Source organism: Pelecanus crispus, chromosome 2 (assembly GCF_030463565.1).
Source record: "Pelecanus crispus isolate bPelCri1 chromosome 2, bPelCri1.pri, whole genome shotgun sequence".
Taxonomy (NCBI): domain Eukaryota; kingdom Metazoa; phylum Chordata; class Aves; order Pelecaniformes; family Pelecanidae; genus Pelecanus; species Pelecanus crispus.
In genome coordinates, this window is record NC_134644.1 from 138,274,247 (window position 1) to 138,291,398 (window position 17,152).

Below are 17,152 nucleotides of genomic sequence, written 5' to 3' on the forward strand. Positions count from 1 at the left end.
AGTTAACAGTGCTACTCAAATTAATTTTCTATGACCATACACACTCCCTTCTAATTTTCAAGCACTAAAGTTCTATCTCAAAAAGGTTTTTTGTTCCGTGTAAGAGATTTCTAACCAACAAACAATAAGACTCTGCAACATTTCCAATTAGTTCAGTTCTGTTTTAATGATACGGGGCAATTCTTAGAGCAGACATTGTGTAGCTAATAACTACAAAATAAAGAGGTTTATTGGTGTGGTCTTGGAATCCCAATTTGAACTGTAAATTTGAATCAAGGTAATTAACTGAAAAGCCAGAGTATCTGAAAATGCATACTAAGTTTTTACTTCAATTTTGCAATACTTCTCCAAGAACCTGGAAAAAGTGAAGTTGGCAGAACAGTATACATCACCAAGATTACAAAAACTGGAAGGAAATAATACATTGCAACAGTGATCCTCATTAGGTGAAGTTATTTCATCACAATAAATGTTTACAAAAGTGTCAGTGTTATTTAAAAAGTGTGTATCCCCCCCCCCCCAAGTATTTGAAGACAGATAAACCTTTTTCCTTAGTCAAAATGGCTTTTAAAAAAAGTTTCTCAAAACAACAGCAATAATCAAAACCCATGAATTGTATTTTCTTTAATCCATAACACCCCTAGTGCTGAAGGGCCATCCATGTAAAAAGCAGATTCTTTGGGGACATTAGTCAATTAACTTAATAAAACCCAGTTTTATGAGGATTTATCCTTCCTGCTACGAGGCGAGTCTGCTCCATTTGAGGTGACTGTTCCATTTATTCCATTTTCTAGAAAAGAGAAGAAAGCGTTTTTCAAACACAAGACACTTATTATTTTATGACATTTTGTAGGTGCTATACAAAGAGACTTTTAACTTCTTTTCTGATCTATCTTCTTTGTTAAACCTCATCATTATCATTCATAATGCAACAGCATAATGAAGCTTTCACAGAGTGCGAAATTTAAAGTTTACTATGATAAAGTCCAGTTTCCTGACATGGCCAGACACCGAACACTGAAAATCAAGATCAGCTGTAATATTTTAGAAAATATTATCTTAAAAAGTGAAATACTCAACCTGTAGATGAGACTGTCCTGTCAAATTCTGGAGACACACAGTATACACACAATTCCCTGGTACAGGTCTTTATTGTTTATCCCACTTATTTTGTGTTTTAATTATTGCTAAAATTACACTCCTTCACTTACATTTACAAGCTTTTCATATATATAGGAAATCTTTATACACACACACACAATTTTTTAAGTATCTACTTTAACATATAGAATTCATTTATGTTCCAGTGAAGATATTTACTTCACTGTAAGATAGACAGAAGTAGAACTAGTTAGATTTGAGATGAGTTATGTGTACAGGGAAAGAGTTCAAGCACAAGACCAGGTACCTATCTAAGAATACAACGCCAAGAACTGTTACCAGCTGCAACTCTGTACTTCTATCCCACTTCTGGGACAACATAAAGGTCTCAAGAGTTTTAATCTGCACAAGTACCACAGTGACTATTTGACAGCAAAAGTTTGCCCTAGAACAATGACTCACAATCTATGTATTTATAACGCACACAACTTGGAGTAAAATGGAGCAACATGATACCATTGTGAATTAAAAGCCTGCCCTTTATTCAGTGTCACCACAACCCAAGGAAGCAGAGATGTTGCCTGGCAGTAACCATATTTACAGAACAGATCTGAAAAGCAGAGTGCATAGCCAGCTATAACGCCTGCAGCTTAACATCGCTGCTCTGACTTAATATGATCATTCTGACTTCAAGCAACTGTTGGGGTTTTTTTGTACAAGTAACTGGTTAATGTTTTCCACCTGCAGATGTGTTGCAGATCAGTGTGGCTAATCCACAAAAACAACTGCTGATCTCCCTCTCTCCCCCACTACAACCAAATGTTCCCATTTATGCAAACAAGCAACTGAAAAAAACAAAAAATCAGAAACATATATGAGAAGGAGACCAGACATAGACCCAACGAGTTACATAGGAACAGTCAAAGTCTATCCAACATAACGACACACCATTTTAAGCCTACATAAGGTGGTCTTTGGATAGATACTTTTCAAAAAGTTTGTGTTATTATTGAACCAAGAAGCTTACAAATAATGACCTAGAGCCAAGCCAGCTAACTGAAATCCTACTTTCTTAAACAGTTAAAGTCAAAACAAGTGAAAGTAAAACAAAGAACAAGAATCAGCATGTGCCTGGGTACCCCACCTACATCACCAGTGGGATTTTTCTACTGTCGTTTCTTGCTTTTGGCATAGTCTAAAAGTAGCACATTTTATTGTGCCCTCGCTCCCAAAAATCCATCCAACCACAAAAAAAGAAAAAAACCCCCAAAACTGTTTTAAACAGTTTAACTGCCTATATTACTCCTTCAAAAATACTGTCTTGCTGCATCCTGTGCAAGTGTTCTGAACAGATGACGTTACAGGAATCTTGAAAACAGAAGAATATGAAACAATACTAACCTTATGGATTTTAAAGTTCTTTTCTTTCCATTTAAAATAAGGTGTAAAATTCCCCAGTGTTTAAGGCAGGCATAGCTCAATTGTTTTGCGAATTAAACCACGAATCCAATTAACTGCCTTTTTCACTATTTGTTTACCACTTGCAAGTCTCCATTGAAGTTGGGTGAAAAGCAGCAAATTCACAAAATTACATGAATGAAATAGTTTAAGAGATTTTAAAAAGCTACTACATTTTTGACTCACTGATTAAAATGTCATTTAAGTTTATGCTTTAAAACTTTTTGTCATGGAAGAAGTAAATTAATTCCACAAAAAAACATACTAAGACAAAATGAACAGGATTAAGTAGGACACCTATGTAGGAAACTACCTTCACTCAATCAAAAAAAGTCCAACTGGATTTTCTGATGAAAACAAAAAACCCCAACAACACACAAAAGCCAAGCTGTGATAATTACAAATCATCAAAAGGGAGTATGGAAACACTGTAAAGCACATGATTTTAATAAAAAAGAAACCTGGAAAAAGAATTTAAAAAAAAAAAAAAAAAAAAAAATCACTGAATTGATCTCTGACCACAATCTTAGTTCTCAGTACAAATGGTCTTCACACACATTATGTTCAACAGATCAAAAAGTGGAACAACTTGGCAATACATGATTAGTAGCAAAGGATCATCCTGAAATAAGCTTTTGAAATGACTGAAGCAGTTTCAAAAAAAGCGCAGAAGTTATTCAAGCTAGCAATTAAATATGAAGAAGTTTCACTGTTAGTACAACAGAAATACTGAAGTGTGTGGATTCTTTTTTTAACGGAGCACACAGTTTTCCTTGGAGCAAAAAGCATTCAGGTCATCTTTCATGGCCTTTCCATAAAAAGAGTGTGACATAATCAAGAAGTCAAACCTGGAGTCATTACTTCATTTCCAAATGCTTCTACACAGGTTTAGAGTAGCAAGTAGTTATAACCTCCCCTTGAAAGAAGTATCAAAATTCTATTTTTAGTAAAAACAGTCCAATATAAGCTTATTTACTGGATCATCAAACTATCTCCTTGCCCTAAAACCTCAGAGTTTAGTGGCAATGAAAAACAAGCTTGAAATTAATTGCAAGAAAAATTTGGAAGTAGTTGATTATGAGAACCGATCTAAAAATGTGTCTGTCCCCTTTTTATAGAGGAACAAAACATAAGCATGACACATTTTGCTCAAGTAATAAAATTACACATGATAAAAATCTCATGTTGCATTAACTAAAGAAATGGTAATTCCTTCATTCAGTCAATTAGACGAGCAAAACCAAACAATTAATCTATAATGAATTTTTTTGACAAAAAAAAAACAAACAAAAACCAAACCAACCAACCCACAACAATATTCACCAATACTGTTTCTGTAACTGAGTCATCACAATTGCAAATGAAAGATAAAATGTTTCTTTAGCAATTATATTTAAAAAAGGCTCTCCATTACCTAAAGTTGTTTTTGAGAAGCAAAGGCAACAGGAAAACTGAAAATGCAAACCTCTTTCTTTTCTGGAGGTCCTTCCTTTAGCTGTTACAAACTTCTTTTTCACTGACTGAGGCTGAGAAGAAGAATGCTCTCTCCACCTCCGAAGCTGGAAATTAATGAACTTCCACATCATAAATGCTTGAGTCATGCAGATGGAGGCCAGCACACTGATTCTAGAAACAACACACAGGTAAAGGTTCATCAGTAATTTTATACATTAGACTGATTCCTTCTAGAGAACATGAATTTGTAAAAGTTCAAGGGTTGGGGTTTGGGTTTTTTTTTTTTTTGTGTTTCCCCTCCTCTTCCTAGAAACATCCATTTTCTAAGCCATGCAAGAGCTAGCTCACACAGGGTGACTGGGCTTAGCATAGCTGAACAAAACTAGACATACAGTGCAGGTGAAGTCTTTGCACCCCCATCAAAACTGGTAAGCACTAGATTTCTTTCCTGCTTTCTCCTTTCTCAGTATTACTCTCAAAGTACCAGGTAGTAACGGCTGAAAATGGTTTAAGAGAGTCTTGCAGTTCTGAGTATCAATTCTGCAGGTAATGCTTGACATTGTCTATATTTTAATAACTTCCTTTTCTGGATTTAATTCACAAAAAGGCCAGATGGTTGGCTGAACATTCTGAATCACAGAGCAGCAATAGGAGCCATAATAAAGGCAAAGAAAGAGGTAGGAATCTTCAACCAGGACCAAAGATGCTCTGGGCATAATGCCTTGACCTCTACAGATAAACTTAACTGCATTTATATCTAGAATTCAATTCACTAACTCTAAAACATTTGAAAGTAATCTCTGTAATTGGATATTCCTTTTAATCCTGTTTTTTTCTGACAAAAAGTGAGTTACAGATTTCTCAGCTGTAGACTGTAAATTCTGCAATTAATTTCACTGTGCCTTACAAGTTTGTTACAGAAGCTGTTCCTATTGATCCTATCCATTGCATGAAAACACCAACCATTCAGAATTACTAGCATTAATACCATACTGTTTATATTGTGTATTTAACACAGGTTTACAGCGCATGCTTAAGAACCATTCCAGGTTTACTATACCTAACAGCCAGGATATTAAAGTTTCCGGTTCTGAAATTCAGCTGCTGATCCTCTGCTCTTGCCAATCCAAAGCCAAAAGTGAGGACTGAGAGAATCAAGGTGAGAAGCCTTCCCAAAACAAAAAGAACTGCCCACAGTGAAAATCTGCAAAGAAAAACATCACAAACACTAAATGAATCTTCTGTTCACAACACAAGTACTATCAACGCAAATGTTGACTCTTCACCATGTGAATTCGTTTGAAATTGAAGAACTTACCTAAATTCACGATTTTGTACCTATCCTAGTCCTGTGTTCCTAGTACTCATAGACGACAAAAAGCAAGAAAAGCCCTGCCTCACAATCTTTTTCTACAAACCAAAAGTATGTTCTGAAAACTAATTTCAACTCCACGGAAAGTGCTTTACATTACTATTAGAACATAAGCATGTTATTAGTTCCTATAAAACTGGCTGTATTAGCAACCTATACTGTTCCTCTCTACAATTTTTTTTTTAATATTAGTACCTAGTGTAAGATTTTATTTTATTTTATACCGTTACAAACATTTACTTAAATAGGCGAATAAGATAAAAAAATAATTGTTTTAGGGATATAAATACTAAAACTAGTCTGGAGAACTGTGGTCTCTAAGGAAACACTGTTTGAACTTCCTCATAATTTTGGTTCCTGGTTAGTTAAATGTACAAGGCTTTGAGACAGAAATTGCATTAATTTAAAAGATAAACACCACTTACCCTTTCTGGTATCTTTCATCACTGAAGTAGAAAAGACGTGATATGTGGAAAAGAAATTCAATGAAGTAGTGCAATACCAGAAGAACAAGTCCCAGATGGGTCAGACTATCAAAACAAGTAAAACAAACACTCAGACATTTTGTTAGATGTTTAAGACAGTGAATGAAGTCAGCAAAAGTTTACGACTGACTTACTTCAGGAGATAGGCTCCAGCAATATGAAAGAGATAAAGTCCAATATAGACAATCTGGCGAAAGATATCTTCCTATTAGGAAGAAAAAAGTAATTATGTGTTATACACAACATTATACGTTATTGTACAATGTTATATATTTTTACAAACTATTCCCTAGTCTTGGAAATTCTTCTTGGTTTATCAGCTACCTTAATGTGGCCTGTTCTGGCACTGAATTACTCAGCCTAGATCATCTAATTCCATACATAACTTATTGCTTAGTTACCAATAACATTCGGTATCTTAGACACACGCTACTGTGAGAAAACGCATCAAACATTAAAAAGATGCTTTTTAAAAGGGCCCGTTTTTATTGGATATGACTACTGTGAATTTGTACTAGCTACTACAATACTTATTTGGTATGTATTACTGTATCATCAGATAACTTCCTACAGTTCTGCGTGTTTGCTGCCTATCAGATTCTGTCAGATTGCTACAGAAAAAAAATAACGGTCTGTGAACCAAAATGAAAAGTGTTGACATCTGTTTTAAAAATTCAAGATCATCCAGGATTCTGGCACACTGTTGCTAGCAAATACAGAGAATAATGTTATTAACCAGTCATGCTAAGCCACATGGTCACACTTTTAGTTAGGTTTTAGCCAGCCCCATTCAACTGAACACTTCATGGAGATGAAATAATAAAGAGGAAGAGACATGAACTCAGGTATAGACACACAACACATGGAAAGCAGAAGGTGCCATCTGTAAACAGAAGAATCACTAAAGTATGCTAGATCACAATAAAAATCTGTCTTGAAGTGGCATGCCAAGTACATTCAGTTGTGCTTAAGAAACTCCTGCTTTTGGAAAGATTCCCTAAACTTCAGGCAAGGGGGTCCAGCTTTATCTTGTATACATGTAATTAAAAAAAAAAGACCTAAAACTTTAATCTTGTAAGATCTATGCTATGTTATGCAATACTCTACCTCAAAGCGAACAAAAGCACAGAATCAAACACTTCTTGCAACAGCAAATAACCACGCACATACACAAAGAGCAAGAAAACAGATAAAGACCTACTCTAAACAATCTGAATGGAAACAAAACCCAAGTTCTTTGAGGCAAATTAGCAAATAGTCAGTGCAAATACTCGGTTTCGCAAAGTACTACCAGGACCAGCCTTTTGCATTTTATCTTCATAACCGAGGTAACATTTAAATAGCGCATGCTGCTTGGTTAGACAAACTGTCAGAGACTGAAGGCCTACTGGAACAACACAGGTGGAGGTATACACTACTATAGAGAAAGCCGAGTTAAGAACTTCTCTTCTCGTCTACGTCAGCCGTACAGACAACTAGACCTGAGTAAAAGAAGCCAGCTCCTTCAAGAGAAGGAATAAAGCAGAGAAGCCAAGATGGCAGAGGTTAAACTGTGGTGAAAGAAGTATCAACTAAGAACTTGCTAAAACAAATGAACTATCACTCTTAAAACTTAATGCAAAAGACAGAGGCCAAAATTCCAAGCAGCGACCCAGTAAAACACTACTATTCAATATACAGCGCTTCTGCCACTTTGACAGCTTTTTTGAAGTTGTGCTAAAAAAACTCCACACTTGGATATGCAGTCAAATTTGAGATGTATCACTAGCGCAATATGGGAACATCGGCTGCAGTGTATCTGCAAGACGTCAGTGTTTATACTGCGTCCGATCAGCATGAAAGCAAAGCATCTCATTGCTATTTTCCCAAACCTCATCTAGGCTCTTGAACAAAGACCTATGGTTACATAACACGTTGAGTTTCATTTTCTTGAACAAAGCAGAACTCTGGCAGCAGAGACACCAGTCTAGTCACAGAGCAACAACAGAATCACAGAATGGCTTGGGTTGGAAGGGAGCTTCATAGATCATCTAGTCCAACCCCTCCTGCCACAGGCAGGGACATCTTTCACTAGATCAGGTTGCTTAAAGCCCCGACCAACCTGACCTTGAACACTTCCAATGAAGGGGCATCCACAACTTCTCTGGGCAAGCTGTTCCAGTGTCTCACCACCCTCATCATAGAGAATTTCTTCCTATCTACTCGAAATCTACCCCCTTTCAGATTAAAATCATCGCTCCTCTCCTGTCACTATAGGCCCTGATAAAAAGTCTTTCCTCATCTTTCTTATAAGCCCCCTTCAAACATTTAGATGCCGCAATAAGGTCTCACCAGAGTGTTCTCTTCTTTAGGCTGAACAACCCCAGCTCTCTCAGCCTTTCTTCATAGGAGAAATGTTCCATCCCTCTGATCATTTTTGTGGCCCTCCTCTGGACCCACTCCAACAGGTCCACATCTTTCCTGCACTGAGGACTCTAGAGCTGGATGCAGTACTCCAGGTGGGGTCTCACCAGAGCGGAGTAGAGGAGGAGAATCACCTCCCTTGACCCACTCACTGGCCATGCTTCTTTTGATGCGGCCCAGGATACGGTTGGCTTTCTGGGCTGCAAGCGCACATTGTCAGCTCATGTCCCCCAGTACCCCCAAGTCCTTCTCCGTAGGGCTGCTCTCAATCCCTTCAGGCCCCAGCCTGTATTGATGTTGGGGATTCCCAGACCCAGGTGCAAGACCTTGCACTTGACCCTGTAGAACTTCATGAGGTTCACACAGGCCCACTCCTCAACCTTGTCAAGATCCCTCTGGATCACATCCCTTCCCTCAAGCAAGTCAACTGCACCAGTCAGCGTGGTATCATCTGCAAACTTGATGAGGGTGCACTCAATCTCACTGTCTATGTCACTCATAAAGACAGTAAATAGCATTGGTCCCAGTGAAGAACAAGGTTCCCTTGAAGAACACCACTTGTTACTGGTTTCCACTTGGACATTGAGCCACTGACTGTAACTCTTTGGAAGCAGCCATCCATCCAGTTCCTTATCCATCTAACAGTCCATCCATCAAATCCATCAAATCCATCTCTCTCCAATTCAGAGGCAAGAATGCTGTGGGGGACCATATCAAAAGCCTTAACAGAAGTTTAGGTAGATGACATCAGCAGCTCTTCCCTCGTCCACTGATGCAGTCACTCCACCACAGAAGGCCACTAAATTAGTCAAGCATGATTTGCCCTTGCTGAAGCCATGTTGAAGAGTTTAAAACATAAAAGTTTAAAAAGGAAACTGCATATGCAAAATGAGCCTGAGCAAAATCATGCAAAGAGACTACTTAAATTGGTCCAAGAAGGCAAAAAGTGTGCTACAGAAAATCTACAGAGTTTTGAGAACCCCAACAGAGAAAACTCTTAGGGGGAAAAGGATGCTGTTAAAAACTGAGCATTGAAAAATCTCAATACACAGCTAACCAGAACGTCTGTTGAGGACAGTGGTATTTGAATCAAATCCCAGAGCTTAATATGCCTTGGATTTATCAAATTATTCACTGCTTATATTCTACGCATGTATCATGATTCATGAAGCAATTCTAGATTTCAGTGAGACTTCAGACTAATTGCAAGAAACAAAAAAAAGAGTTTGAAAAGAAATTCTCACATTAATTTGCTCAAGAGAAAATTCTTTTAGTAGATAAGAAACATTAACAATTTTTATTTACACAACAGATATACAGTCATTTTGCTGCAGCTACAAATACAGGATTTAACTGAAAAGAAAAAAAACTACCTTCTCTCACTGACATTTGAACACCCAAAATTCTATTGGAAAAAATCGGTAACACAAATAAGAACAGGACAGGAAATCTAAGGTAACACATTACTCTGGAAGTCCAAAAGAAATTAACTATTCTACTGTTTGAGTCACTTTGGAGTTCTTTCAATTTACATTTTGAACTTACTTTTTTAGTTTTCTGGAAGTACAATTCTGGAAAAGCATGAAACCAGTATGCCAACTGCAAGATGTAGAAAAACTTCATTTGAAACCTGTACAATACAGCAAGAATTAAAGAATATTACTTTTTATTAATGAACTTAAAACATTTCAGAAGCTTTCTAGTGAACACATTTAATCACTGTCTCTAAAGAATGGAAAATATAGATCCTTCAAGCCAGCCAACTCAAAAGTAATGATTTTGTTTTTAAAAAAAAATCTTAAGATAAAGCTTGCAAAAACTTAATTCTTTAAATAACAGCCTGCAGAAAGAGAACTCCGCATGCTACAAATTGTCAGAGAATCAAGTTCCTCCACAAATACAAGCAAAAATACATTAGTGGCTAATGTAGTTTTACAGACTAGTTATTCTACACAGATTCCATGTGACACACCCTAAGTTTAAAACACTCCCTCCTCTCCCCAACAATCCCCTAAAAAAGAGGCCTTACGAAATCAGAGTGTGTGGATAGATCCTCCACAGAGAGGTTGGATCTGATATATAGTTCTCCTAAAAAAAAAAAACCAAACAAAAAAACCCCAATAAACCTTCAAAGATGCTAACTCCTAGTGAGAAATAATGAACATACATACATATATGTATTTATAAATAAGTATTTATAAGTGTATATATTTATGTATTTTTATTTATGTATATGCATATGTGTACATACAAACATGCACACATCTACACACACAAGTAAAGGCTGCAGATCAATATATTTCCTTTAAAAAAAAAAACCAAAAACAAACCCCAAACCCAAAAGACAGCTGTATTTGCTTAGAAAAATAAAAAGCAACCAAACAAACCAAGCATTCATTCAAAATAGAGTGTTCTTATGAGATGGAGGTTATTTCAGCATCACTACATCCGTAAGTCTTCCCTTCTAAATGACTGACAAGCTTTGAGCTTAACTAAAGAAAGTTTTTGCAGGAGCCATTGTGGTAAGGAGGGGGGGAAAAAAAAAAAAAATCATACTCTTCCCCTTTTTTGAAGCTAAGCTCATACACACAGAGACACTAGCAAAGAGCATGTCATCTGAAAGCATGCTCACCTGAGCCTACAGTAATCTGTCCCTACACCCATTCCCTAGGCTGCCAAAACGCTATGTATGATGCTTTTTTAACATTTATTTTACTCTAATAAGCCAACACAGAAAAGCTACAGAGGATGAAGTACCATAATAGAGTTAAGAAGTTTTACCTTGTTCAGTTGACAGTAAATCAAATTAACTCAGCCTAAGCAACAGTAATACTATTGGATTTTATACTCAGTGATGACTACAACCTACACAGAATCCCTAAACTTATTCTGCTTTACTATTAAAATCAGCTAAAACCATAAAAATAAGCCGAAAATATATTTATCATCATCGTAAGTGAAGTGTTTGAAATCTCATAATAAAAACAAAAGAGAAATTATACTTACAGAGACAAGAATACTTGTTCCCCAAACACAGGAGAAAAGGTAGAATGCACTAAGTTGCCCAGACTCATTGAACTTGCTATGCTTTGTTTTTGAAAAGTGCATTTTCCTGTTAATTTTCTGAAATGAAAGTCCATTGTTATTTATATGCTGTAGTACTTAACATTTACCCGTTAACTGCACTAGAACATCTAAAAGTTTCAACGTATGTTTTAACAGTTAAAAGCTTTAACGCAGAAGTTTACTTCTAAGTTAATAGTCTTAAAGCCCAATTAAAACCTGACAATTATCTTGATGAAAGGAATTAGTATTTTGTACTTACATCCAGTACGTACTCCTGAATTATAGCATGTATGATTATTGCGACAAGCATGTAGAAGAAAATCGTAGCCAAGTCTTTGATGCCATAGTGATAGAAAGAGATTGTTTCTGCAGATTGTTCATCTAAAAGACAAACAGAATTACCTGTTAGGCACCAGTACAGTTTAGTGGCTAATAAATTTGTTTCTCAAAGTGAAACCTTTCAGATAGAAGTAGTTTGTAGTCAGCTGCACAAATAGAAGTCAAATTAAACTGCCATCATGAGCTAGGTCACTAGATTGTTTACAGTCATCTTCTCCATCACATCACAAACTAAATTTGATTCTGGAAAGATGTACTATAAAAATGAAAACTTAAGTGCACTTAGAGAGCTTACCCAAATGCATTGAAAGGGGACTATAAAATTATGTTGAACTCTGCTTTGACTAGTAAAGATTGTCACTTGCAAAGCCAGAGTAAGAAAAAATGCGAACTTATCTACCAGTCAGATGGATGGCTTTTTAGCACTAATGATGAATACAGCAGAACAGAAACACTGTCCCTAACCTAATTAATTAAAATAGAGTTTTACTAAAAATAAAAGTGAAGTCCTTCAAAATTGCTTATTATCTGTTAAAATTGACAAATTCACTTACCCTCAGACTAGAAAGCACGGCATACTAATAATGTCTGAATACACTGTCTCATAACTAACCTCCTGCACGATACATACCTGTGGCAGGAATGGTAACATTATACTGAAGTGTAACAAAAATGACAGCTACTTTTGCTGTAATCTGAAAGAGAAAAAACAAAAGCCCTATAAATTCTCACTGAAATAAACTATATTAAACTGAAAACATTTGCCCATACTTTTAGCACCCTTCCCCAGCGTGTTTGTCCCCTCCCATAAAGCTGATCAACTCACATTATCACACCACTTCACCTGCCTTTCCAAAGGCAGAATACATTGCGTGATTTCTATAGGTTTGTTTACAGAATACCCAATCTCCTATATGAAATATCCTTGAAAACGCAACTTACAAATAGTCTTTCCTACAGCATTAAAATGAAAACACATGCTGCAATTTGTTCTCCAGTCCATGCTGTAGTATTACATTTACAGAATGTACAGTAACATGTAACCTCTAGACCACAATGCATGCAGCAATGGCTGAGAATAAACTGCATTTAAAACTACTTTTTAATTTGAAAAACTTTGAAGGTCAGTATCATATTCATAAATCTGCGGGTGATTTGGAAAATGCGGACAGGAAAGGAGAAAAGGCATAAAAAACAGAGAACCATTTCAGGCCAGCTGCATACCAACTCAATACAATTAGCATTCTTTTGACCCTGTGGATCCTTTGGCAAGAAGTGTAAAACAAAAGAAATGAAATGTAGCAGTAGTGGTACTACCCCTTTATGATGGACAGTAAGAGAAAGCAGAATGAATAGAAGGCGGGGGGAGGAAGTTTATTCTAAAGGCTTTTTTTTTGGGGTGGTGGTGATGTTATAAAAACCTCAATAAATAAGCAGGAGCACAAGTTCTTATCTGTCAATAAGCATAAATTAATTTTCAACTTTAACACATCTTTGTTGAATCCCAACATGAATCAACATGTCTTAACAGAGAGGGAAAAATAACCATGCTTTACAGTATTTATGATCTGATCATTTCTCATTGCTGTAAAAAGCTAGCATCCTTGTTGTATTTATAGGACTGACAAAGGATTTTTATAGGACATGGTTTAGTCTAGTCTACCCTTGATTGGCTTAGAGTAGACTTGGTAGTGTAGGTTAATGGTTGGACTGCATGATCTTAAAGGTCTTTTCCAGCCTAAACGATTCTATGACTCTATGAAAACAAAGAAAAACCAAACAAAAAAACTCCTTTATGAATCTGGAAGGATACTTTGAGTATTTGAAGATAACGATTAGGTTCCTACCAGCATTTATTATCACTGACAAGAAATAAGATTAATTTCTTTTTAAAAGTAGCACTTTGTAAACAAGCCCTAGATTTTCTAGGAATCTGTGAACACACAGTGGACTGTTCAGTCCATGTAACTTCAGGCAATCCAACTAGTTTGCCTGAATTAGTGAAGTTGCCTAGGGCTCCCTATTTGTCAAGGGAGCCTTCAGAGGACAATTCAAAACCATAGTCAATTCTTAAACTGCCCTTAGAAGGCTCTGTCCTCTACTCACAAAGTCCTAATTCAGTTGCACAAGTCAGGCAGCATAAACACCTTACCATACCAACATTAACCACAGCAGGTGATTTCCAAGACCTATATTGAAGCATTTAAAAAATTGCAACAAATTTCTCAGCCATACCACATCTATACCAACAAAGGCATATGGCCCTTCTACGCTGGGGCAGAAAACACCCTGAATTAAAAACAAAAATGGAAACAAAAGACTTCAGCTCATCTAATCCCCCCAAAACTTGCAACCCTACCAGTAATACTGTAAATACAGTAAGCCAGAAGTAGACATAAGAGGTAATGGTTTAAGTCCATCTCTTTATCCTCAATCCCCAGAAAATGGCCATATAAGGACTGTCTTGGTGATTTTTGATAGCAAACCCAAACATATGAGCTTTCTTGGTCTGTCCCGTTTTTTCCTTCCTCATGTATTTTTTTTCCTAACTCCACTGGCCTGTGGTGCTGAGCAGTATCAACAGCTAGATAACATTATTCTGAAAACCATCCATATAATAAAAAGGCCCACAGCTCTAAACAAATGGCTAAAATACTGAAAAGCCAGCAACATTTAGCCAACAAAAACGGAAGCGTCTTGCTTTGATGGGACACAACCGAGAACATTTTGGAAGTCACACAGGTAAGCTACCTTTCAGTTCCCTCCGAAGGTAACGGAGAAGAGCCAACAAGGCACGCTGTAGTTTAGCAGCCAAGCTCAAGGCTTTGCTGTCCCCACGCACCCCTCCACCCGTGTTTCGCTGTTCGCGCCGTCTCGGAAGAGCCTCCATTACCGCGTCCAACGCGGGGGCCCAGGCACAGCGCCCGGCCTGCAGGCGCGCCCGAGCAGCCGGGCTGGCGGCGCCGGCCCTCGCTCAGGCCCGAGGCCGAGCTCCCGGCGCTCTCGACCGCTGTCAAAGCCGGCCGCGGCCGGCCCCACCGCCGACGGGGGGGCGGGAAGGAGGCGGCGGGCGGTAACGCCGGCACCGGCCCAGACGCCCGGCGCGACAGCCCCCGCGGTGGGCTGATGGCTCCGCGAACCGCCTTGAGCCCCGTCAGGCGACGGGCGGCTCCGCGGGGCGGGGTGGGCAGGGGAACCCGCCGTGCCCCCCCCTCGGGGCGGCGGCCCCACGCAGGCGCGACGGCCGGTTTCGTTTCCCCGCCGCGCCGCCTGACGGGAGCCGTAGCGCCGGCGGGGCCCAGCCGGGCCGCGCACACAAAGAGCGGGCGAGCGGCGGCGAGCGGCTGCGGCTGGGCCTCACCCCCCCCCCCCCCCCCACACACACACCGCCCCCGCCGCGGTGCGAGCGCGGCCGCACACTCCTCCCCCCGCCGCCGCGCTCCGACTGCCACGTAACCCCGCCGCCAGCAGGAACTGCCCGCCGCCGCGGGAGGAAGCGCGCCGCCCCCTCGCCCCGTCCCCTCACGGCGGCGGCGCCGCGCTGCAGGCGGGGCTGGGGGGGGGGGGGGCGGCGGCGGCGGCGGCGGCGGGGCACGGCCTCCCCTCACGGTGCCGGCGGGAGCCGCGGGTGCTGGCGGCAGCCACGGGCTGCGCCGCTCCGGGCCGAGACGGGGAAGAGGGCGTTCCCCGAGGGGCCGGGCCCGGGCGAGCGAGGATGAGCCGCGGGGAGGGGGCCCGCGTTGGCTCCTCCGGCCGTGCGGGGGCCGGGGCCGCAGGGCCCGGGCTGGCGGGCAGGTGCGCCGGGAGGTGCCCGCGCAGGCTCGGGGGCAGCCGCAGCCTCCCCCGGCGCGTCGGGACCCCCCGCCCTCCCCGCCCAGCGCCGAGAGCCCCCGGCGGCGCAGGGAAGGGGCGGGGGGAGAAGCGGGACGAAGCCCCCGCCGCGGGGGCGCCGGCGCCGCCTCACCTCGAACATGAGCCCCAGCAGGAAGGTCATGGCCATGCAGGACATGATGTCCGCATGGTTCTGCACGATGAACTCGTGGCTCAGCACCGGCGGGTTCTTGTTGCTCTTCTTGCGGATCGCCATGGCGGGCAGGGAGCTGGGCGCCGCCGCCGCCTCCCCGCTGCCAGCACAGCTCTCGCCGCGGCCAGGAAGAGGCGGAGGGGGAGGAGGCGGCCGCGCAGCCGGGGAATGGCAGCCGCCGCCGCCGCCGCCGCGCTTCACCCCGCCCCGGCCGCAGGGAGCAGCCCCCGCCGCCGGCCGCCGCCAGCAGCGCCCCTGCCGGCCGGCGGGACGCCTCCCGCCCGCCCCCGGCCGTTCAAACCCGCCAACGGCGGCGCGCCCGGCGGCTCCCCGCCTCGGGAGGCCGCCCCGGGAGGCCGGCGCCGCTCAGCAGGGCCGAGCCGAGCCGCCTCGGGTAGCCCGGAGCCCGCCGTGGGCGCCGCCTCGGGTCCCCTCTGCCATCGGGGCAGCGGCGACAGAAAATGGCCGTGGGTCCCGCCGGGGTCGCGGAGGAGGCGGCCGCGCTGCGGGGCAAGCGGAGCCCGCGCCCTCCCGGGCAGCGGCTGTCGGGGCGGGCCGCCCCCGCGGCGGTGGGTGCCCGCAGGGCCGCGCCGGACTCCGCTGCCCCGCTCCCCGCCGGCCAGGTTCACCTCTGATTTCTTCCTCCTCCCCCGGGGGCTCTGGCCAGGTTCTGTGGCCGCCAGGCCCGCGGCGGCTGGAGGGTGGGCGCCCAGCCCGGGGGCGCCCGCAGCAGCCGCCCTCGCCGGTTCGCGGCTGAGGCGCAGCCGCAAGGTGCAGCTTTCCCCGGGCTGGCTCCTGCCCTCCCGGCTGCTGACAGGACACCGTACGGCCAGCGAGAACATACCTTGTCCGAGTAACAGTAACAAGGACGCCAGCGACATGAAAGCAGAAGGGAAGAAAAGCTAACCGGGCAGTATAGAAGGAAGAGACATGAAAAGGGAGGTTAGATGTAGACTAAAAAAAAAAAACCCAACCCAAACGCAGAAAGCTGTTACCAAGCTAAAACAGATGAAGAGGTCTGCAAAATCGACACTGACACAGAAAACACCCAGGCCGAGCTGAGCTGTCCTTCAAAGCCCCCCAAATTCATGCTACTTTTATTTATTAAAGCTTCTGGCTGACAGATACTCCCGACAGATATGCGGAGAAGAAAGATCCAGAAAAGGAGTAATGTATGGCTGAAGTCTAGCCTTGTTACAACAGCTTTTGCTGCCAGCAGCTAACAAACACAGGGTAAGAGGTTAAGGCACAACTGTTTGGTAGGGCTTTGCCTTGCCCGAATGGATAGTGTGCACTAAATACACTGTATGAAGTGTTTTTAATAGGTTGGTTTCTTCCTACTATATGGAGCCACGAGTGACTCACGGAACAGACTGATTAATGTATGACCAGCTTTTTCAACTGTGAAACACCTTCATCTGCTGTGAACATGGCTCAGAGGTTTTGTAT

At 42.1% G+C, this 17,152-nt stretch overlaps 1 protein-coding gene across 3 annotated transcripts; it reads right to left on the reverse strand.

Moving 5' to 3' along the window:
• Positions 1-299: 299 nt before the first annotated feature.
• TRAM1 (translocation associated membrane protein 1) lies at positions 300-15,795 on the reverse strand. Of its 3 annotated transcripts, none has more exons than XM_075705125.1 (11): positions 15,644-15,795; positions 12,311-12,374; positions 11,600-11,721; positions 11,281-11,397; positions 10,304-10,362; positions 9,820-9,904; positions 6,006-6,076; positions 5,812-5,916; positions 5,075-5,218; positions 4,025-4,185; positions 300-790 (listed from the first exon to the last, which is right to left on the reverse strand). In XM_075705125.1, exons 1-11 carry the CDS (start codon positions 15,764-15,766, stop codon positions 717-719), a joined length of 1,125 nt encoding a protein of 374 aa, XP_075561240.1. In that variant the 5' UTR covers positions 15,767-15,795; the 3' UTR covers positions 300-716. The 3 variants fall into 3 exon arrangements, with proteins under 3 accessions (XP_075561240.1, XP_075561241.1, XP_075561242.1); XM_075705126.1 differs by having other exon boundaries at positions 11,600-11,706; positions 12,293-12,374; XM_075705127.1 differs by lacking the exon at positions 15,644-15,795 and adding an exon at positions 15,067-15,080.
• Positions 15,796-17,152: the final 1,357 nt, after the last annotated feature.

What these genes read in the sequence shown, in the direction of transcription:
- TRAM1 (XM_075705126.1), bottom strand. Translation starts at nt 15,766, where the DNA reads ATGGCGATCCGCAAGAAGAGCAACAAGAACCCGCCGGTGCTGAGCCAC. An exon ending in GAACAAGTATTCTTGTCTCT is followed by an intron (nt 10,363 to 11,280) that starts GTAAGTATAATT and finishes TTTTTTTTTTAG; the next exon opens with GAGAACTATATATCAGATCC. An exon ending in ACTTCCAGAAAACTAAAAAA is followed by an intron (nt 6,077 to 9,819) that starts GTAAGTTCAAAA and finishes TCTTCCTAATAG; the next exon opens with GAAGATATCTTTCGCCAGAT.